The sequence below is a fragment of the Rhinolophus hipposideros genome, assembly GCF_964194185.1.
Source record: "Rhinolophus hipposideros genome assembly, chromosome: 6".
NCBI lineage: Eukaryota > Metazoa > Chordata > Mammalia > Chiroptera > Rhinolophidae > Rhinolophus > Rhinolophus hipposideros.
The window spans coordinates 46318372-46342803 of record NC_138052.1 but is presented as its reverse complement, the minus strand read 5'-3'; the positions used below and the strand labels follow the sequence as shown (position 1 = coordinate 46342803).

The window sequence follows — 24432 nt, the reverse complement described above, 5'->3', positions numbered from 1 at the left end:
AGTGCTGTATAAATGTGAGGTATTATTAAGAGAATATTAGTTTTAAATGTGTGTCTCATTTACCATGAATCAGTCTATAATGAAAACTCTGATCTTTTAGATTGAAAGAGGAAATGTGGATGGTACAGATCGAATGGTCCTGGTAAACCATCTTTCCCATCCGTGGGGAATTGCTGTCTATGGGCCTTTCCTTTATTATACTGATGAACATTATGAGGTCATTGAAAGAGTTGACAAGGCCACTGGGTCCAACAAAGTGGTCTTTCGAGATAATACTCCAGATCTGAGGGGCCTTCGAGTTTATCACAGACACAGTAAGTATTTGTTACTGAAACATATACATTCATGAATGAACAATATATTTACATCTATACACTTACACATATAAACACATGCCCATACACAGACCCATGTACATACACATGCATGCAAATAGATATTACCCAAAATATTTAAAAAATGATAATGTCTTAAGCATGGCTAAGTGTCAAAGACTAATTTGGCATCTGAAAGGCCAGATTGATTTCAGTGTAAGTTTATTTCCATTCTTTTCCCATCACTTTAAACTCCTTATTTTGCTTTTGCTTCATAGCACTCGCTGACAAATCTGTTCATTTCCTGTGTTTCACGTTAGAATGTGACTTCCATAAGGGCAGTCATTTTGTCTGTCTTGTTTCTTGCTCTCTACCCAGTGACTAGAATAGTTCTGGCACATTGAAGTGCTCAGTAAATATTTGTTGAATTACTGCTGGGAAAGAGTTAATCAGAATTTTTAATCTTAAAAGGAATACTCTTAGATGTTGCCTGTGTCAACATATTTTTTCCGAAATAATCTAACTTTTGATTTGACCCTTTAAATTAGCATACCCTTTAAATTAGCATTATCATCTAGAGATTATTTTTTATTCTTTAGATATATTTCATAACTTTTACTCTCTAACCAAAGATTATCAGTTTGTTAGCTGTCCTGTAACTAGTTTGCCACTTGGTGTTTATATTTATTGCATGTGGAAAAAAAAAAACCCTTTAAATACTCTTATTAATATACTTTATAAAAACTGCATATCACAGTGTTGATCATATAATTAAACTGATATAATTTTAAATGCCAGCACATAGGCCAAGAGTGGGAAAAAATTAGAATTTGTATACTGGCTGCCTTAATTCTTACAAGATTTGTGGAAGAAATACAATTGATGTTCCATTCTCTCACTATTATATAATAGTTGTGGTCCTGCTTTCATACCTTTAGGTGTTAGTTACATAAATTCTAGTTTCTCTAATATTATTTTGAGTTTGTTAACTCAGATATCGTATTTTCTTATTCATTTTTATAGTGCATTATTTGGTGCCTTAATTTTAAATGTCTGAGATGGAGAGGCAAGTATGTAGGCTCAAAACTTATAAACTGATTTTGATTTCATTTAGATTCTGTCCAATCCTCAAATGGCTGTAGCAACAATGTGAATGCCTGTCAGCAGATTTGCCTGCCCGTACCAGGAGGACGGTTCTCATGCGCCTGTGCCACTGGATTTAAACTCAATCCTGATAATCAGACCTGCTCTCCATACAGTTCTTTCATTGTTGTTTCAATGCTGTCTGCAATCAGAGGCTTTAGCTTGGACTTGTCAGATCATTCAGAAGCCATGGTGCCAGTGGCAGGCCAAGGTATGCCAACTCCAATATAAGTAAGATTTGACTCCATCTGGTGCCACATTGAAATCCTTGGTGCCATAAATCATGTCTCCATGTTTAGATTCAGCACATAATGAAGCTTGTCTTTCCCATTCAACTGTCTCAGCCTCGAGTGGTTCTCAAATTAGAGTGTGCAGCAGAATTGGAAGGCTTATTGAAACCAGATCTGGGCCCCATCCCCAGAATTTCTGAGTTAGTAGTCTGGGGTAGGGCTAGAGAATCTGCATTCCTTACAAATTCCCAGGGCATGCTGATGTTTCCGGTTCCTGGACCACCCTGAGAATGACAGGCCTAGAGCAATACAGAATGTAGCATGAGATCACAAGAAGTATTACAGAGTTGGTGATCAGAAGAACTGTACCCTGTTTCTGACTATTAATGGAGGTTTAGGGTAAAAGTATACTACTATTTAGAATAGTAATGAAATAGTCCCCAATATGATTTATCAATATATCTTTGATGAGTTGAGTATTAGTCTCTCTTTAATAATTAATAATTTTGCAGCACTTTAGGCTTGCGTACCATGAACATATAAAAGGATCACTTGCTTCCTAGATGAGCCAAGAGGTTTCTAGGTGTATGTTTCCACAAGAGGAACTAAGTGTTTAGTAGCATCATAAGCAGTATGTCACAGGCTAATGATAGAAACAAAAAGCAGAAAGGGAGGAAGAAAGGATGAAGGGAATGAAGGGGTGAGAGAAATGGTCAGAAGAGACAGAAAACCAATGGTGAAAGCTGTCAGTGTTCTGGCACCGCACATGCTCCTGCTTGATTCACATGTACTCATGACTCATCTTTGTTTTCCAGTATATAAAAAGTTATGCATCTGAATTAACATCTTGTAAAGATATTATAAAATCAACCATTTTTTCTCCCAACTTTTTAGTTTGAAAAATTTTAAATGCAGAAAAGTTGAAAGGAACAGTAAACATCCTTAAACTCTTACCTACCGTGTTTCCCCAAAAATAAGACCTAGCCGGACCGTCAGCTCTAATGCATTTTCTAGAGCAAAAATTAATGTAAGAACCTGTATTATATTATATCATATTATATTATAAATTGTATTATAATAGACCCGGTCTTATAGTAAAATAAGACTGGGTCTTATATTAATTTTTGCTCCAAAAGATGCATTAGACCTGATTGTCCGGCTAGGTCTTATTTTCGGGGAAACACCGTAGGTTCAACAGTTGTTAACATTTCACCACATTTGAGCTCTCAATTTCTGTGTGGTTGTTTGTAGGTGTGTATGCATGTGTATATATACATTTTTAATGATTTTTTTGAAAATAAATCACAGATATCATGATACTTCACCCCTACATACTTTAGCATGCAGCACCTAAGGGCAGTATCATCTAATATTCATATTTATATTTCTCCAGTTGGCCTCAGAATATTATTATGGCTGTTGTTTTGTTCCAGCCAAGATCTAATCAAGATTCATACCTGCCCATAACATTGTATTTGGAATGTCTCCTGGTGTCATTTAACCTTTTTTTCAATTTACAGCTTGTACTTACCATGAAATGAAAATTAAGTCTAATTGTTTGATTAAATTGGGGTTGAACACATTTTGCAAGAATACTTCATAGGTGATGCTGTGTACTTGATACAGAATCTTATTAAGAACATAATGTCACTTGTCCCTCTCTTTGTGATGCTTAAACTTGATCAGTTGATTAAGGTGGTCACCATGAAATCCCAGCCTTTTCACGGTGTACGCGTCTTTTTCCCTTTGTAACTTGTGTGAAATCTTTGGGGTCATACTTTGGCACCCAGTGAATATCTTGTTCCCCAAGTGCCTTTTACCCATTGGTTTTAGCAGCTATTGATGATTCTTATTTGAAATGATTAATTAGGATTGCAAAATGGTAATTTTTTTATTCTATCATTTCTTCTACATTTATTAGGTAATATTCTTCTAGGAAAGCTGCCCTTTTTACCCAATTAATCTTTAAAAATATTTATTATCACTATGACCTCAAGATTTTACTTTTTTAACTCAATGTGTTATCAATCATTTAACATATTTACTCTTCTGATGCTCCAGTTGGTTCATTTTGGCTAGGGGGCTCCTCTCAAAGTGGCTGTCTGTGTTCTTTTGACATGATCTCATTCATGTTTGAGTGCTTCCTTGCTTTCTGGTACAATGAGATGTTCCAGGTTCACCTCATACTTTCCTACATCAAGCCATCATCATCCATTTCTCCCAGGAGCCAGTGTTCCTTATTGTCGGAAATGTGAGAAACCAAGATCTGGGTGGTAGGTGTGTTTGTTTTGCCTGGGAAACAAATAGTTATATTTTGTAACGGGGGCATAGTCAGAGCAGGCAGTTGGGAATGAGGGTTTGAGAGGAAGGGTAGGCATTGAAAAGTTCTAGTTCCAGCAAGAGCCTTGTTTCATGATCTTTTTTAAATGTTCCAGGACGAAATGCACTGCATGTGGACGTGGATATATCTTCCGGCTTTATTTATTGGTGTGATTTTAGCATCTCTGAGAAATCGTATAATGCAATCCGTAGAGTCAAACCAGATGGATCTGGTTTTACAAACATCATTACCCAAGGAATAGGAGAAAATGGAGTGCGGGGTATTGCAGTGGATTGGGTAGCAGGTAGGTAAGCTGTATAGTGATTTCATTGAAAGGTCTTTTGTGTTTGTATTTCTATCATTTTATTTTATGCCAGAAAGTTTAGTCTAACATTATATGCATCAGATCTGTTTCTCTGATAGTAAAATATAATGTAAACCATGAAATGGAAATCATTTCTTTTAAAGCTGAGCAGTTTTAGTTGCCAAATTCTTAATTGCTTCCTCTTGTTAACGTATAAAATTTCTTTTGATCATTAGGTACTTTATTGTAGTTCTGTTGAAATGCTGGGCCCAATATTACATTAACTTAGTTGTATTGATTCATGTACTTAATTTTGAATTACCACTCATTTTTAATGCCACACTGAGAAACCAATGTATTAAATGTATTATAATTTTTAGAATATAATGCCATTCTATAAAAATAGGTATCATTGAGTGTTAATCAATCTTGGTAAGTAGACATCACATAGAAATTCTAAAATGTATTATTCAAAAATGTATTTATTGCATGCAGTGAATATGGTAATATGGTCAAATAAGGCCTTAATTGGGTTCCTAAATCCCATTCCTGATTACAGATTTACTATGTTATTTCTGGGGGTGAGTGGTCTGTGGCTTATGGGCTAAATGCAGCACACTTGCCTATTGTAAATTAAGTTTTACTGGAACACAACTATGTCCATTTGTTTGTGTATTGTCTTTGGCTGCTTTCATGCTACAATGGCAGAGTTGAGTACTTGTTAAAGAAATCATATAATCTGCAAAGCCTAAAATGTTTATTATCTGGCCCTTTGTAGAAAAAGTTTGCCAACCCTGGATTAAAGTGTTGGAGTACACATATAGTGCAATTAGAGAGAGGTAATGAAAAGAGTAGATCAGTAATATTGCATATTGGCCTGATTACTCTGGAGCCATTTTGAGTCATATATAGAACAAAGTAGATGTGCCTCGGTAGATAGTTTAACGACAGACTTTCAACTACATGGAATCAATTTGGGATCACTCTCTACTCATTATACTGTCTTCACACCATGGTCTTTTTGTTCTAGCATCTTCACTGTTCTGTAATACTCAAAGGCAAATGCACTTTTGTTTTGGTGGCTTTAGAAGGTACATGTGATGAGAACACCTATCCTACCATGATTCCCCTGAAATAAGACCTAGCTGGATCATCAGCTCTACTGCATCTTCTGGAACAAAAATTAATGTAAGACCCAGTCTTATTTTAATATAATATAAGACCAGGTCATATAATATAATATAATATAATATAATATAATATAATATAATATAATATAATATAATATAATATAATATAATATAATATAATATATAATACCTGGTATAATATAATACCAGGTCTTACATCAATTTTTGCTCCAGAAGATGCAGTAGAGCTGATGGTCCGGGTACGTCTTATTTTCGGGGAAACACGGTAGTTAGAAAGGCTAGGAAAAGATCCCATATTAATAATGCTAAGCACAAAGATCATGTGATGACATTGATCCACAACCTGAGATCCTGCTGGGTCTCTCTCTTTGCTCCTTTCTTCATGTTGGAGTAGAAGTTATGCCATGATAATATATATTTAGAGCCTTTGAAGATTCAGGTGTTAAACATTCAGGTAAAAGAGGAAAGACATTCTGGAAAATACACGTTTCAATAGAAAGTAGCTTATGACATTTGCTATGAATTCTAATGTGCTTTAGAAGCTGAAGATGGGCACATTTGTTTTAAATTTGAAGAAACAATCTCTTTAGATCCTAAGAGTTAATATTTATTTTCCTAAGTCTAAATGGAGACATTTATCATCTTGGAAAAGACATTCTATACTGAGCCAAACCTCAAGGTTACATATTTTGTTGTGAATTTGAAGAAGTATCCTCTTATTTTTTTTCTTGGTTTTCCATTCATCAGCATGCTGTTTTATTTTCCTGCAGAAAATCTTTATTTCATCAATGCTTTTGAATCTGAAGCACTGATAGAAGTTCTGCGGATCAATACCACCTACCGCCGTGTTCTCCTTAGAGTCACAGTGGATATGCCCAGGGATATTGTTGTAGACCCCAAGAACAGATATCTCTTCTGGGCTGACTATGGGCAAAACCCAAAGATTGAACGTTCTTTTCTTGACTGTACCAATCGAACTGTGCTTGTATCAGAGGGCATTGTCACACCACGGGGCTTGGCAGTGGACCATAGCAGTGGCTACATTTATTGGGTTGATGATACTTTAGATGTAATTTCAAGGATCAGTATTGAGGGGAAGGAATTGAAAGTGATTCGTTATGGCAGTCGTTACCCAACTCCTTATGCCATCACTGTTTTTGGAGATTCTATCATATGGGTAGACAGAAATTTAAAAAAAATCTTCCAAGCTAGCAAGGAGCCAGGGAACACAGAGCCGCCAGCAGTGATAAGGGACAATATCAACTGGCTAAGAGATGTGACCATCTTTGACCAGAACGTCCAGCCCCGTTCACCAGCAGAGGTCAACAACAATCCTTGTTTGGAAAATAATGGTGGATGCTCCCATCTCTGCTTTGCTCTTCCTGGATCACACACCCCAAAATGTGGCTGTGTTTTTGGGACTCTGAACAGTGACGGCAAGAGTTGTGCCATTCCAAAAGAAAATTTCCTCATCTTTGCCTTGGAGAATTCCTTGGGAAGCTTACACTTGGATCCTGAAGACCATAGCCCACCTTTCCAAGCAATAAGTGTGGGAAGATATGCCATGGCCCTAGATTATGACAGCATAAATAACAGAATTTACTTCACACAAAATTTAGAAACTAGACATGGCCAGATTTCCTATGTCAACATGAATGCAGGGATTAGTTCTCCCATTGTCATCGTTTCAGGTAAGTGCTCTCCAGGTGCAGCTTATCTTGGAAGTTGACACAAGGGGATCAACACACGTGGATGACCCAGTGATTCTAAAATGCATATTGAGACTTTAATGTCTTTGTGTATGTGTGTTTGTTGGTATGTGTCCAGATATAGGGACTACTGACGGCATTGCTTTTGACTGGGTCAATAGAAGAATTTATTACAGTGACTACACCAACCAGACGATTAACTCCATGGCTGAGGATGGGTCTCAGCGCACTGTGATAGCCCACGTTACAAAGCCAAGAGCAATTGTGTTAGATCCTTGTGGAGGGTATGCCATCGTCTTCTTTACCATATTTCTGTCTACTTATTTCTGTAGGGAGGGGGGCCTGAAATTATTTTGTATTCATAGAGGGCCAACATTTTATGGGCTTGTAACAGAGTAGCTATAGACTCAAGGGTGAAAGGTCATGTGTGACTTTACCCGGGAAGGAAATCATAGTTATGCTAGAAAGGTTGGCAGCTTACTAGGGAGTCAATGCTCTGACTCAGTAGATCCCCTTTGGTCAGGCAAGTTATGTGGGTGGGAATGGAGTAGGATTACATTTGTCAAGTTAATGTCAATTTACAGTTAAAGAATGCTGCCATTCTTTTTTAACTAAAAAAGATTATGAATTTCCGTATGATGAGTTAATTATGACTCCTTTTGGATGACTAGGTACATCTACTGGAGTTCCTGGGGTACTACTGCCAAAATCGAGAGAGCCACACTGGGAGGAAATTTTCGGGAACCCATTGTGAACAGCAGCCTGGTCTGGCCCAGTGGGCTCACTGTGGACCATGAGGAAGACCTTCTGTACTGGACAGATGCTAGTCTGTATGTGTCGTTGGTTATTCATACAGGTGTTGATAAGAAGAGTTTTTCTCCTGTTTCCAAAGGAGAGAGATTTGCATAATGTGATGAAAATAAAGTATGCCAAAGAGACATGGCCAAATAGTAGAATCACAGTTTTATGAACGATATTCTAGCCTGGTGAATATACCTGTGAAAAGTGATCTATGTCATGAGATTAAATAATTATGAACTAAAGGCATTTCAGGATGCTTTACTAGAGTTATTTTCAGCTATAATTACAAATGTAATCACTCACTTTATAATCTACAGACCCTATGTAACTACCATAAAATATGAATGACTTGCACACGAATATTTTCTCTGGGCTTTAGCGTTCAATGTCTTATAAAAACGTTTTCCTTTAGTCTTGACTTTTGGTCATCTTCTCAAATAGATTCTTGTTGAGCCAGCTTCTTTCTTCTCAGCCAATTTCATGTTTTCCTTAGAAACTTTTGTCAACTCTAATTTTATATTTTATATACTTCTCCAAGAAACCCTTGAAATTGTTCACATTCCAATCATCCTAATGGAATAGTTGAAGAGATGAGATGATTTTGTTTATTATGGCTAGTGTCTACATGTCAGAAATCTTAATTTTTCTTGCTTATGTTATTACCGTGTTTCCCTGAAAATAAGACTTAGCCAGACAATCAGCTCCAATGTGTCTTTTGGAGCAAAAATTAGTATAAGACCCAGTCTTATTTTACTACACTATAAGACTGGGAATATAACATAACATAACGTAAGGTAACATAGCGTAGCGTAGCGTAACGTAACGTAGCGTAGCGTAGCATAGCATAGCATAACATAATATATAATATAATACCAGGTCTTTTTATATTAATTGTTGCTCCAAAAGACGCATTAGAGCTAATTGTCTGGCTAGGTCTTATTTTCGGGGAAACAGGGTATGTTTTCGGTCTTGTGACACTGAGCACCTAACAACCTGATCTTTTCTTCATTTTCTCATTTGCAACAAAGCAGTGATGTTTTGTGTCTAAATTTGTATTATTGCAGGTGAATATCTCAAGGCACTTAGTAAATGACAAATTGAAAAAGTCATTAAAGGAGTGGGAAGGGAAAAGTAATTAACATTTTGAGTCACTTTTATGTGCTAAACACCAAGTTCCACAGATTACATGTATTATTTCAGAATATTCTCTTATTACTAATATGAGTCTGGTTCTATTTATAGGATTACTTGTAGGTTATATTGATATTTGGAAATCAATGATTTATATAGACCATTGTTTGATAAGCAAACCACCAGAAGAAACATTTCTTGTTGGCACATGCTCTACTTGAAAAGAAAGTTGAGATGTATAAGGCAATGATTAGGCTCCGGCATTGGGATGTCAATTATTCTTTCTGGATTATAGCATTTTTTTTTTTTTAAACTTTGTTTTAGGCGCAAGATTGAACGCAGCACTTTAAAGGGCATGGAGCGGGAGGTCATTGTCAGCACAACCTTTCGTCCTTTTGGCTTGACTATCAATGGCCAGTATATTTACTGGACTGACTGGTCCACAAGAAAAATTTACCGAGCTAACAAATATGATGGATCAGGCCAGACTGCAATGACCCCAAGTTTTCCCTCCCGGCTTACTGGTATTCGCTTTGTTGCAAAGGACCACCCACAGCAATGCAGCAATCCTTGCGACCAGTTTAATGGAGGCTGCAGCCATATTTGTGCACCAGGTAAGACATTGCCCATGGATATAGAATCAAGGAGAGTAATAATAATGATGACAACTGGTAGGGAAAGCTGAAGGAATATTAAGCGCTAACAGGCGAACAAATTTTCCTTGATTTCAGGGTAATTAAAAAGTAGAGTTGGGGGGTTGTATGTTGAGAGGAAGATTTTGACAGGTTTTTTTTTCCTATTAGATATGGATCCCTCTTACGAAAGCATTTTTAATTCAAGCTTGATGGAAATAGAAAGAAAAATGAGGGTTTGGCTGCCACACTTTGACTTGAATAGAAATTCCATCATTGAGCTTATCTTTCTTATGAAAGGATTTAATTCATTCACTTAGGAAGTACTATTTATAGTTTGCAATATTTCTGATGATATGATGTGTGATTTGTGCTTCATGGTGTGTTTTATACAGAACAACAAATTCATAGGAAAATGTGCCTTTTGATACCTTTGCTTTGCAGACTTTGCTGAGGAGGCAGAATCATTGCACCTGTTTCAATGTAGACGAGAGGTAGTTGTTTAAAGGTCAGGGTGGATTAGCTACATTTATTAATTGATGGTTGTTGTTCTGGATGGAAAAATGACTCAGAATGTAATTGAAAGATTGATGGGAGCAGTTTCCATGGCTTGTCTTATAGCACATTTAATATAGAAGCTGTTACCAGTGCTATTCTGGAGGAGAATAAAATATGAATGTTTGCTACACAAATCGTTTGCTTTTTCTGGACCTACTTTTCTTCAGGTCCAAATGGTGCTGAGTGCCAGTGTCCACAGGGGCACCACTGGTATCTGGCCAACAACAATAAGCACTGCATTGTGGACAATGGTATACGGTGTGATGGTTCCAATTTCACCTGCCTCAACGGGCACTGCATCTTGGAGCAGTGGAAGTGTGACAACAGCAACGACTGTGGGGATGGCACTGATGAGTTGGAGAGTGTCTGTGGTGAGTTGGACTCTTGAAACGTTTGTTAGGAGCTCATGATGTCTTTACGTCAAGGATTTGGTACAGTATCCTGCAGTGTGTGAATAGCTTTGAGCTTTGTGTGTTTGTCAGTATCCTGTTAGAATGGAAAAATATTTACTCTGAGTATCCAGACTGCATTTCTGCTAAATCACATATAAGCTGATATACTGGGGGTGCCAAAAAAATGTATATGCATGACTTGCATTCATCTTTGGTATTAGTATGTATCAAGTATTATATTCAATGCAGTTTTTTCCTTTCTTAAAATGTGTATACATTTTTTGATTCCCTCGGTATATGCTGTGGAGTAGCGTTTGATGCTTTATTAGGAAGCCCTTCTGTAGTGTTTAAGAGCAAAGGTACTGACTGAATAAAAATCCTGCCTGTGCCATTTACACAATCTGAATAGCCGTGGGAAAATTACTTAACCTCTTTGAGCATCAGACATCTCATATGTGAAATGGAGCTATTACTAGGATTCTTGTGAGACATAAGAGAAACAATATATAAAAAGAAAGCGTGAGACTTGATGCCTGTTAAGCATAACAGCACGGAACTAAGAGCTCCGATCGGTGATTATTATCATTTTTATTAATTTTCATAGAAGAATGATCATTAATTCAATAATTTTACCAAAATCTTTCCCAATATGCAGCTTCCATCCGAATGGGGTGAGTAAAACACAGTGGACTTTCTTAAGATTTTCTGAGGTTGGTTAGTGACCTTTTTCTAGTAGACTATATAATGGCAAAAAGTTTTTTTTCCCCCCAAAGATACTCTATTCCCTGCTTTTCTATGATCGAGATAAATTTTGAAATTGAGATGATAGAGAAATGGAGTGACTTTGCCATTTGCTTAAAAAAAGCGCGCAACATATTTTGCTCTGTCTAACTAAATTAAGGTGTTGTCTCACTTTGCATGCAGTCCATTTTGCAGCCGTTTTGCCTTGGAAGGTAAACTCAAAGTGTCTATTTTATTTGATTACATCTTTTTAGAAATTAGGATGATGCTTTAATCAAGAGGTTACTTCACTGTGTTTTTTTCCTTTTAGCGTTTCACACTTGCCATTCGACAGCCTTCACCTGCGACAACGGGCGATGCGTCCAGTATCGCTATCGCTGTGATCACTACAACGACTGTGGTGACAACAGTGATGAGGAAGGGTGCCTGTTCAGTGACTGTAATGCCACCACGGAGTTTACTTGTAATAATAAAAGGTGCATACCTCTTGCGTTTGTCTGCAATGGTATAAACAACTGCCATGATAATGATACTTCAGACGAGAAAAATTGCCGTAAGTTCATCTTAAGTACTTATTGTGCTTTGGGGTCTGAAGTCTTAGATCATAAAAGATGAAATTTTTATATAAAAACAAAGTCTTTCTGAAAAAACAAAGAATTAAATATTCATGTAAAACATAAATTTCATTTAAATATATCTACTAAATGATTTTTAAAAAAGAACTCTACGTAATATTTGAATTATTTACCTAAATTTATGGACCCATACAACTATTGATTACTTAAATCACCTTAAATATTTTATCCTTGGTTTATATATCTGTCAATTAAAAATTTCATTTTTGACAAAATTTTTGATTGTTTTAAAACTACCAACATATTTCCTGACAGAAATTATTGCATAAATGTTTTGTGGTGAATATTTGTTGTGCAAAAAACTATACAGTAGAGTGTTGACGGAAATGATTTTTTCTTTTCTTTTTGTTTCTTTTCTTTTCTTTTTTGTTTTGGGAAATTGCTTTTTCATTAATTGATTTTATTCAAAATTTCTGGGGTTTGCCGTTCAGCATCTTGGGAAAACAAAAAAGCAGAGTGTGAGTTCAAATGTATTTTCAGTTTAGATACATCTACATGCTTTGCTGCTTTTGTAGGGAGTTACCACAATATTTATTTGGGTATGCGTCTAAAAGAAGTTTTTCTTACAGAAAATTTTAACCATACACCAAAGCAAAAAGAATAATATAATATACCCATCATCCAGGTTCAACATGGCCCATCTGTTTCATCTATCTCTTTCCACTTTTTTTCTGAGTATTTTAAAGCAGCTTCCAGTAGACAAGCATATCAGTGATAAAGACATTTTGAAAAACAACTGCTATAGTAAAGTCACAATACTTAATTAATATCCTCTAGTACTCAGTACATATTCAAATTTTGTCACTTATCCCCAAAATGTCTTTTTCCAGTTGCTCTATTCAAATTAAGATTCAAAGTCTACACATGGATTTTGATTGTTATAACTCTTTAATATCTTTTATGCCACAACAGTTTCCATTGTTTTAAAATGCCATTGAATTGTCTTGTGGAATGTTCCCCATTCTGGATGTTACTAATTGCATAATTGAACCATTTAATATGTTACTTTATCCCTCTTATTTCTTACTAACTGGTATTTAGACCTTGAGGTTTGAATACATTAGGTTCAATTCTTTGGGTAAGAATACTTCGTTGGTGGAACTATGTTTGTCCTGTTGCTTCACATTATGAGGCACATAGTGCTTGATTCCTCTTTAGGTAGTGATAAAATTAATTAGTGGATTAGAAGTCAGCCTGAATCTTTCCTTAGGAAGTTCCCATCAACCCTTCACCCAATAGTTTTAGCATCCACGGATGGTTGTTCCATAAATCCATTACTTCTTTAAGGGTTACAAAATAGGCATTTAAAAACTCTGCTATTCCATCCACATTGATTAGCTGAAGGTCCATAAAGAAGAAATTTCCCTTATCAACTATTTTGTTACCCTGAAATACAGTTATGCAGGATACATGTTTGATGCTTTTCCTGTTTTTGTCAGTTGTCAGAGTAATATGTTAGTGAATAATGAGCTCTAAGTTTTTGTTTTGATTTTAGTATTTTATTAAATTCATGGATTTTACATATTTCCCATATTTTACGTACATGAGTTTTAAGGCAGTAAAGTCATTTATTCTTTTGGATGTTCAATGGTCCTATCTCAGGCCAGCGGAGCTCTGCTTAGTTGGCTCCTCTGTTATTCTGACATGGTCCATTCAGTCTCCTATAGCTCAGACTTGTATATTTCCTGTCTCATACCTGGAAGTAACCACCTATCGAAGGAGACCTCATTCCTTTTATGGTATTTAAAAGTTACCGTAGGGTTGGAGTACCCATTCCTATTGGTTTTCATTGCTTCTAAGCCTTTTCAGTGGCTAGAACTAGGAAATACATTTTTTTAAGGAAAAATATAAATTTGTGTTGGTATTTTCCATTTTAATTTAAGATTACAGTTTTTTTACCTAACTTCCTAGATTTTATAATCTTGTCTCTTATGCTAAAAATATTGGTTTCTAATGACATTAACATAATGACTGATTAGCTTTTTTCTACAATAATTTCAAAATAACCACACAAATAATACCACTACCAATAAATCTACTAAATGTAATTTAAGATTTTAGGTCCTCGTTCTTAGATTATTTCCCTCTAGGGATATGCAGTTAAAAATACTGGTTTTAGTCATTTGAATTTTTTTCTCTGTATGGTTATGCTATCAACTTCATTAACTATATTACCTTCATTTGTTACTATTTCCAAATTTTAGGATTTACTTTCTTTTTCCCATTTTTATTACATTGTTTTTATTTATTCAAAATAATGTACATGGTTCCAAAGTCAAAATGATATGACGAAATGATATGACAGAAGTCTCTCATCCTGTCCTCTCCACCCTGTCCGCTCCTTACTAGTATTCTCAGTCTATCCGTAGGGGTGACAATAAAATTCGTTTATTTTTTCATTGTTGTTTTTAATACAATCGTCTCTCTCTCTGTCTCTCTCTGTCTTTATCTGTCTCTCTCTCTCTCTGTGTCCCCTCCCCTCCCTGCAGTATATATCTGCTGGAAATATCTTTCTATGGTGTGACATAAGTGTCATGGATCATGCCTCTGTGATGGCTTTCAAAATGCCTCCCTTCTGATGGTTTGAATTCTGCAATAGATCTGTTAGTATGAACATTCTTTGTGGTATCTGTATGTGGTGGACATAAACCAAATGTTTATCTGGTTGTCTTTTTCAAGCTGATCGCACTTGCCAGCCTGGATTCACGAAATGTCACAGTACAAATATTTGTATTCCTCGTACGTACTTGTGTGATGGAGACAATGACTGTGGAGATATGAGTGACGAAAGCCCAACCTTTTGTGGTAATATAAGCCTGCTTCTCTTTCTGTGGTTCCCAGGATGCATGCCTTCAGCTAATGCAAAGATGCATGGCCTGGGTGTTTGGGATAGTTTCAATTTGTCATCTCAAATTGACCTTGTAAGTAGATGCAATAGTCAGTTACTTTAGGAGGTGATTGGAGGGGCATAAGAAGCCCCTCTCTGTTTCCTGGTTGGAGGCCCAACTCCACATATTTCCCCGGAGACCTGCTGTGATACCTAACCTGCAATTGCAGAGCCATTTTTCTGTAAGTTGAAGGCCTTTTGCCTTCAGGAACTTCAGACATAGTGTGCATGTTAAGCCATTATATTTACTCATAATATGGGTATAGTGGCCATTCATAACTTAAAGGATTTTTCAGTTTTTAAATGTTTGATTTTCAGAAACCTTTATTTCGTATTTAGCAATTTGGTTCAATCACAGTTTCCTGTATTTGTAGCTCAAATTAAAAGGTCTTTCTTAAACTTGATAACTTTGGGACTATTAGTGTAAATAGATGCATAATTTAACAATTCAGTAATAGTCACCAGGCCAGGCTACAGTCCAAGAGCAGGAGTCAGTTATAGTAACAGCAGCAAGAAGAAACAGAATTCAGGATGTAGCCGTCAGATAAGGACATACAGATAGGAGCTAGTACTGTTCTTTTAGAGACCTCTGCTTTCTTATTAGTTTTTTCCTGGCAAAATCATGGGCTAAAGCAAGGGAGCCTTGTAGATCAAAAGAATTATAAGGTTTGATTCTGGTTTGTATCCACATAACAATTTGGAAAATACTTTTGGCCTGAGCTACCTAAAGTTCCTGGAGAAAAGAACCAATATTCAAGCACAGGCAGAGTCATTTACTCAAACAAAAGCCCATATAACAAGGATGGATAAGACCAGAACTTGGCTAATTCTCTAGAATCATGGTCTGACATGCTCAAGGTTGTATGTGTGTGGTGAGCTCAGATATGGTTATGTTGTTGTTTTGCTTTTAATCATTATTTCCATAGAATTTATTTAATTTTATGTTATGGCAGAAGCATGTCTTCTCTTACATTAATCTGTCATTTCCCATATCAAAAAGATGGTACTTTGTTATTTCTAACAAATACAATTTATTTTGGTATTTCTGGAAAAACATATTCCGGAAAATGGGGGCAGTATTGCCTGCCCTCTCTCCCTTCCGTACTCCTCCCTCTTCATGGAAAGCGTATACAAAAGCTCATTTCCTAAGCGTCCATCTTCCTTTTTGGGCAACTATTTATTCAGTTCAGAGATATAGGCAGATTGTTAAGACTGATGGGAACAAGCTTGTGTTTTGCTCATGGGTTTTTATCTTCTTTCCCTCCTCTCGCAGCCTCTCACACGTGTAGCCACAATGAGTTCCACTGCATGTCTGGACGCTGTATTCCTAGCCACTGGTACTGTGATCAAGAAAGAGATTGTCTTGATGGCTCTGATGAACCTACCACTTGTGGTAAGAGAGTAAGCAAACATGAAATGCGCCATGATGCAGCTAGAGAACCTCTTCCAACTCCTTCAAATGTAGACCAGGGTCATGACTAAATGATTGCAATGCCCTGCTCCTATTTTCAGCTGAGATGCTGAAATCACTCAGCAGACATTCATTAAAAATGTATTAGTTGTGCAGGGCAGGGTGTGGGTTGCTGGTCAGGATATGGAGATTGCTGATTGATGCTGATAAATGAGACTATGTTGGTGTTGCCCCTAACGTGGTGCTTGGCTTGTAGAACTCAATTAATTTTAATTGATTCTGAAATGGAATTTCTGATTTGGGCTGAGTTCTGACCCATAAGACTGTGGGAGGATCCCAAAAGGATTGGAATCATCATCTGCACCAGGAAGGGACATACATCCTCTTCCTGTTCTGTCTATGTACTAGTTTATGAGGTAAGGTCCATGGCCATCTGAAATTCCTAAGAGTTCCAGGGAGCTTTTGGTATATTCTTGGAGAAAGTTGTGCTTGTTTATATTTGCAGGCTGCTACCTTTCCAGATTGTAATCTAGATCCAAGAACTTTTTTTTGCATAATATAAAAATATAAAGATACAATCTTTTACATTCATTTTTTTTATCTGTCAACAAATCATATTGCTGTATATGGGTCAGAAAACTATGGCCATGGGCCAACATCCTGTCTTTATATAAAAAAAAAAAAATTATTAGAAGGTGGTCACATATTGTCTGCTTTTGTGCCACAATGGTAGTGACAAGTACAGAGAACATATGACCTGTAAGCCTAAAACTTATTACTATCTGGTTAAGAGAAAGTTTTCTGACCCTTATTATATTGTCTTTATATCCCTTTTTAAATGGCAGTCTAATATTCCATTGAGTGATTATATTGTCATTGAGTTAACTGCCTCTATTTTAAACATTTAGATTGCTTATAGTTTTCCTCTGTTATAAATGTCACTGCAGCAAATACCATCATATATAAAACTTTTTATTTGGGAGATGTTTTCTTAGAATCGTTAGCATAGTTTTGCAGCTGAATTCAGAGGATCTTCTATTCCTATTTTCTCGCAGTTTAAAATTCTGGGACTAATAGTTGGAGAGTATTTGAAGCTCTGTTAAGTTCTTTTTCCTACCAAACGCTAAAAGTTTTGTAGAAAACAAAGGACACATATAGTTTTAAGAAGCCATAAAGGAAATAATGTGAGTAGAATAGTATGAAAGATTGCTTTAAATATATGAATTAGTGGTTCAATCATATGAAGAATAAATATAGTTTCCAGATTTTTCCATGAGAACCAAAGTCATAGTGATAGCAATTAGTACCAACTACTTGACATATTTAAATAAAAATAAACACAGAATCTATATATATGAATACATTGTCATAATATGCAGAGGAATTATTTTAAAGAAGTAATAAGGTGTATACAAAACAGGAAAATTCCCATTTCTTCACTCTTGTTCAACCCCCTCATTCCCCAGAGATAATCACTATTGTTTGGTGGATGTCTTCTCACCTTTATCTGTATATCCTGATAGGTAGCTTTTAAAACACAGGATCTTACTATATATATTTTTCTGCAATTTGCCCTCACTCTTTTTTAATTAGCTTAGCAACATCTTGTCAGCATGTGAGCAAATATAGATCTATCTCATTACTTTGCACTGATGCATATTACTCTTGCGTATGGATGTTCCATGTGATTTTATTCCTTTCCTAACTTATCGACATTTAGGTAGTTTCATTTTTTCTCACTATGAAAAATAATGCTAGAATGAACATTGTGAGGGAGGAAGAAATTTTCCTCTACTCTTCTAGATTCATTCAGCTTGTCTAATAATCAAATTGACATGAGAGATTAAGAATAGAAGTAACCAAATTTAATTACATATGTACATATGGGAACCCCACATACATGAGAGTCAAAGGCCCTACATATGAAGCTCTGTCTGTGAGCTTCAGACACAGAAAGTTAGAAGGATGAGGTATTATTCCTTGGGCTTCAGGGGGGAGGAAGGTCATTCACAAGATTGTAAGGAGAGCAAATATTCAGTAATTAGAAGTTTGCCCTGCCCTATAGATAGGTCAGTTAAATTTATTTCTGGTGATATTCTTATTATGATCAGAGTCCCCCAATGTAAATTCTTTAAGGGAGAGGTAAAGGTTTCTCTTAAGCCCACAGGGTCTCTATTGCCTTCAGCTCAAAATAACCTACATGCCAAAAAAGTAGCACATCTTGGCTAGGAGGCCTATTCTGATTCCCTTCAATATCCTATTATAAATTTCTTTTTGCGCATGTGGGAACATTCTTATAGGCTAGATTTCATGAAGTGGTGTTGCTTTGTCAAAGGGGATATGTGACGATCTGTTCTCCTTTCTTATCTGTTTATGAAAGGTCCTATTTCTCCTTACTGTTATCCTTGTACCGTGGTTTTAATAGTTAAAATTAAATTTTCTGTTGCTCTAGGGCAAAATTTTGAGGGGTCCCTGAATTTATGGGTCTTTGACAACTTGCTTAGTTGAATAGGCACATGTGGGGATATGATTAAAGAATTTGTATCAGTGTTATAGACAGCCTATGCTGTAGCAGACTTCTCTCAAGATTTCTGGACTACAAACTATTCTTTTCACCAAAAGTGCTTTTTATTTACTTTTTCAGTGTACCATGAGTCAACATGCCTAAGTGATGAGTTCAAGTGTGACAGTGGAAGGTGCATCCAAAGAGAATGGATCTGTGATGGTGATAATGACTGTGGGGACATGAGTGATGAGGATGAAAGACATCACTGTGGTAAGTGAAACCAATGAATTCCTTGGCAAAGTCACATTCCAGAGAAACTCAGTAGATTGATTTTTCTGTCTTTGGAGATATGATTGTCCGGCAGATTCCTCTTTAATTGAATACACACTGATAGAAAGTTACCTTTATTTTTCCATTCTGGAATTGTTTGATATCAAGTACTTAAATGCTTTCAGATGATGAAAAATGATTTTAATGTTTATTTTTTTCTCTTTCATTTAGCTAAGAGAAATAATCTATATTTCTAGAGCAGATAAGGACAACTAAGTAGGCCACTCTTAATATTATTAGTAGCTTTAACAGTGTAGCATTAATTGTGCCTCCGATTTCATCTCTTACCATAGAGCTGTTATTTGGGGGAGGGTTGTGGAACAGACTGTGGAACACCATTTGCTATTACCAACAGGGCATGGAAGTCTTAGCCAAGGTGCATTAGAAAAGTGTCTTTCCATGGTAGAACAATTAAAATGATGGTTCCTTGATGGTTAGCGTTTGATTGTAACTTCATATGTCAGTGACTTTGGTGATTGGTCCACAGCTCTCTAGCCACTGAAATGGGTGGTAGGCAGGTGCACAAACATGGATTGCAGCATATGCTTTTCTCTGCACCCCTTCACCAAGAGTCCCTTCTGTTTGTCTCATATTCACCCACAATGAGATTAAATAAAACACCTGTTCTTTTATTCTGGGACATTAATAATTATATATTACTATCTCATCTCTTTCCTAACATGGTTTCTGACAATTCTTGTTGGTATATGTTTTTCCTATATACCCCAATTCTACTTGGGGTGGTATCTATAATGCACTTTAAAAAGCACTAAATTTGGGGGAAAAAAGACCTAGGTTTGAAGCCCTAGCTCTTTAGAAAGTGTTATGACTTTGAGCCATCTAGTAAACCATTTTGAGTTTCAATTTTATCAGCTGTAGAATTGGCATTAAAATACCTATCTCACATTGTGTTTGTGTGGTTACACTTTGTAAACTAAAAGATATTACCAAACGTAAGGCATTTTTGGTATCCAGTTAACAAAATGGGAGTAGTTTATTGAAGCCTTAAGGGAAAAATATGGTCTCACATTAATTTTATGGCAAACTAAGTGAGGTATTTTATTATGTTTATTTCTTACTTTTGAAAAAAAATCCAAGGTCCAAAGCAATTAACATTATTGGCGGTATTTTTATTATGATTTATTGTTACCATAGCAATCTGATGTGTCAACTTGTTTTCCCTTCATTTCCTTTTGTCTCTCAGGCTGTTAAGTAACATAAAGTAAGAGAAATAGTGGCTCAGAATGAATTTGCCTGCTGACAGGAGCGCTCCCGTGGTTTCTGATTCTCATGTGCTTTGGTTTCAGAGAGCCACAGCTGCTCAAGTTCTGAGTTTCTCTGTGTAAATAATGTGCCTCCATCCAGGAGGTGCATTCCCCAGTCTTGGGTGTGCGATGGAGACGCAGACTGTACTGATGGCTACGACGAGCGGCAGAACTGCACCAGAGGATCTTGTTCTGAAAACGATTTCACCTGCAGTAATGGGCAGTGTGTCCCGGACTCATACAGGTGAATTGGGGATTAAAACATTTCCTGATAAACTTCTGCACCCACGGCAGTAGAGCTGCCTTTTTCTCCATTAGGCAGGTGGTCACGGTGTCTCAGGCCCGTGGTATTTTTTGTGGCCACTGAAAATGTTTAGCTTTCTTTTAAAATCAAAAGGAAAACAAGGAGAAATTTTAGGTCAAAGAAAGTATTTTATTTAAGATACAACATGAATGTATGTCTACCTTTATATAAATGCTGTCATTAAATATAATTTTAAATATTTTTATGGAGGAAGGGGCCCATGAAGTTGAAAGTGCTTAGGGCTCATAAAAGGCATAATGTAGCCCTGCCCAGAGGGCCAGGGAGATGAATAAAGGGGGCTTGCAATAAGAAAGTTTTTTTCTTGAAGCAGGTGACCCTCTTGGTTTTCCATTTGGAGAGGAGGCATGGGGATAAGAAATGTTTCACTTTCTTCTCTCTGCTACGAGAAAAATAGCACGATGATGCCAGCATGATGATCAATGGAGCTTGGCACTTAGGCTCAGAGTCATGAGACAACAGGGCAAGGCTGGTGAGGTGAGAGGAGAGCGCAGGTTCCGTTCAGCATCATGCAGGAGTCGCAGGAAAGCCTCACCTTTTAGCTCTTTTGTAATGAGATGTCGGAAATCTGGATTTTCTTATGAAATATTTTGATTTTTAAATGCTTAAAGCAGATTTGAAACTTCTAACACTGTGTCAGTCAGACAGATTCAGCTGATAGCCTGCCAGTTTGGGGACCTCTTCTGTAGTATTCTGGTGTTTGATTTCTTATCATTTTTTTTCCAAAATAGGACATTCCAAAGATTTATATATTTTTAGTGCCCGAACCGCTAACTATTCCTACTTAAAAACTTTTCGGATATAGAAGGAAATAGAGAAGAAAAATGATGTGTAGGTTTCCATCCTGATGGACTGGCAGAATAATAAGAGCATTAACAAAGGTAGGGGAGTGCAGGAGGGAGTTTGCCTAAGGTGAAAGGTGAGTTTGATGTAGTAGGACTTCCTGAGGTGAAAATATGTACTAGGCATTTAGACACCTGGAGCTGGAACGAAGAAGAGATACGCATATTACGTGTACTAAGGACGTACATGCATACTGAGATAAGAACTGTCAACTTACAGCCTGCTAGGGAAGGGGATGGAAAAGATACACGAAACAGGCACAAGATCAGAGCAGCAGAGCTTCCGGGGCCATTGGCTTAGGGGCAGGCAGCCTCTCAACAGGCTCTGAAGTACTGCTGGAATACAGCATGGTGCAGAACCCTGTGTTCATGAAGGTGGTCCTGAGGAAGCCAGAGAAGGTTAGGTTACCTTCTGTGAAGGATGCAGAAAGCACAGGGACTTGGCATTCTGCCCCCCAAAATGTTAGTGATTAAAGAGATAGATAAATGTCATCTAGGAAATGTACTCTATGTACTCCTGTGCAATGACTCATCTCCCATGAAGCCCACACAGACATTGCTGAGAGGTGGTCGTCTGAGTACTGACAACCTGAAGACATTCAGGAGACAGAACTCTTGCCTTTTGTAGTGATCTTGCATTTAAATATGCTTTGTTTATACTTATCTGATATGGATGTGATCTGTAGATTTTTAGTCCTTGTAAGTGGAAAGGAATCGATCTTTATATTTTCTCCTTACTTGCACAACAGTTCTATCATTTGTACTGAGATCTGGTCCTTTTGACATTAGTAAATATTTAATACCATCTGTCTTAGAAAACTTAGACATAGGATCTAAGGAATAGAATTATATCAGGTCTTAATTTTGATCTAGATTATTTCACTGCCTTTCTGAGCTCTCTGAGCTCTGCCGTCAGTATTACTGTGATCTCACAGCTGACTTACTTGCCTTTCCAGACTTTGACTTCATTCATCTTCTCTTCCTTCCCCCCACCCCACTTCTCCTTGTCTGAGCTTTCTGAATTGCTTTTGCCAAGGGCTATGGCAGAAGAGAAGAAATACTGTTTGTCTGGAAACCTGAGCTGTAGGGTCTAAAATAACTCCCAATTCTGTTTGCCTGGAGTGCCAGTGGCCCCCACTAAGTGCATCCTCAACGGGCACCCTCTCGCTTGCTTGGCAGAATGGTGCTCCCGCATTTGGTGCAGTGGTACAAGGGATCATATTTCCTATCGACTTTTTTTTCTCTTGGCTCATTACTGATGTTGCTGAAGAACTTGGATAAGACACAGTTGTAAGCAGCTCGCTGGAATACTGACATGCAATTGTGTCTAAAACTGGTGATTTGCTTACTTAACTGACTTTTTTTTCTTCTCATGAGTTGCATCTAAGCTGGGGGAAAGAAAGCATTGGTATCTTAAATCATTTGGAAATAGGTTAAATAGCTCCTAAGAGACCAAATGGGGCTGAGCCAGCTTGCTTTGATCGAAGGTTCTTTACAGTTACATGTACACATTTTGATATAAATCACATTGGCAATACCCTAAGTTTGTGGAGGGGTGTGCTGGTTAGAAGACCTGACCATGAAGGAGCTGTAAAATTGAGCACATTCCGCTTTGATACCTTATCATCTTTTAATTCTCTGCCTCCAACTTGTACGCCCTCCATAGTAAATTCTTAGTTTTTTTTTAATTTTTCAATTACAGCGGACATTCAATATTATATTAATTTTAGGTGTACAGCATAGTAGTTAGACATTTATATAACTTACAAAGTGAACCCGATAGGTCTTGCACCAACCTAACACCATATATAGCCTAACACCATATATAACACCATATATAACGCCATAATTATTACAATATTATACTCATATAATATTATAATATTATAATATCGACTATATTCCCCTTGTTATACTTGTGATTATTTTGTAATTGCCAATTTGTACTTAAACCCTTCACCTTTTTCACCTAGCCCCCAAACACCCCTCTCATCTGGCAATCATCAGTTTGTTCTCTGTATCTATGAGTTTGTTTCTATTTATTCATTTATTTTGTTTTTTAGATTCCACATGTAAGTGATATGGTATTTGTCTTTTTCTCTCTGACTTATCTCCCTTAGCGTAATACTCTCTAGGTCCATCCATGTTGTCGCAAATGGTAAGATTTCATTCTTTTTATGGCTGAGTAATAATCCATTGTATTTTTTTTTTTTAAGATTTTATTGGGGAAAGGGAACAGGACTTTGTTGGGGAACAGGGTATACTTCCAGGCCTTTTTTTTTTTTTCCCAAGTCAAGGTGTTGTCCTTTCAATCTTAGTTGTGGAGGGTGCCGTTCAGCCTTAAGTTGTTTTCCTTTCAGTCTTAGTTGTGGCGGGTGCAGCTCAGCTCCAGGTTCAGTTGCCATTTCTAGTTGCAGGGAGCACAGCCCACCATCCCTTGTGGGAGTCGAACCGGCAACCTTGTGGTTGAGAGGACGCGCTCCAACCAATTGAGCCATCGGTAGCTCAGTGGCAGCTCAGCTCAAGGTGCCGTGTTCAATCTTAGTTGCAGGGGGCGCTGCCCACCATCCCTTGCGGGACTCAAGGAGCTGAACCGGCAACCTTGTGGTTGAGAGCCCACTGGCCCATGTGGGAATCGAACCAGCAGCCTTCGGAGTTAGGGGCACGGAGCTCTAACCGCCTGAGCCACCGGGCCGGCCCATCCATTGTATTTTTGCATTACATTGTCTTTATCCATTTGTCTTTTGATTGCAGCATTTAATCCATTTACATTTAAAGTAATTATTGATAGGTATGTAGTATTGCCAT

General features: G+C 37.1%; 1 protein-coding gene across 1 annotated transcript in view; it reads left to right on the top strand.

Annotated features, from left to right (window-relative positions):
* Window positions 1–24432, top strand: part of LRP2 (LDL receptor related protein 2) — a 199847-nt gene that overhangs the window by 125245 nt on the left and 50170 nt on the right. The window contains exons 36-48 of the mRNA XM_081052410.1: window positions 101–314; window positions 1429–1668; window positions 4123–4311; window positions 6233–7153; window positions 7290–7455; window positions 7843–8001; window positions 9428–9717; window positions 10461–10664; window positions 11737–11979; window positions 14741–14866; window positions 16222–16341; window positions 19004–19135; window positions 20503–20704. Of these exons, the coding sequence (XP_080908536.1) occupies window positions 101–314; window positions 1429–1668; window positions 4123–4311; window positions 6233–7153; window positions 7290–7455; window positions 7843–8001; window positions 9428–9717; window positions 10461–10664; window positions 11737–11979; window positions 14741–14866; window positions 16222–16341; window positions 19004–19135; window positions 20503–20704 (3206 nt within the window). The remainder of the gene's footprint in view (window positions 1–100; window positions 315–1428; window positions 1669–4122; window positions 4312–6232; window positions 7154–7289; window positions 7456–7842; window positions 8002–9427; window positions 9718–10460; window positions 10665–11736; window positions 11980–14740; window positions 14867–16221; window positions 16342–19003; window positions 19136–20502; window positions 20705–24432) is intronic.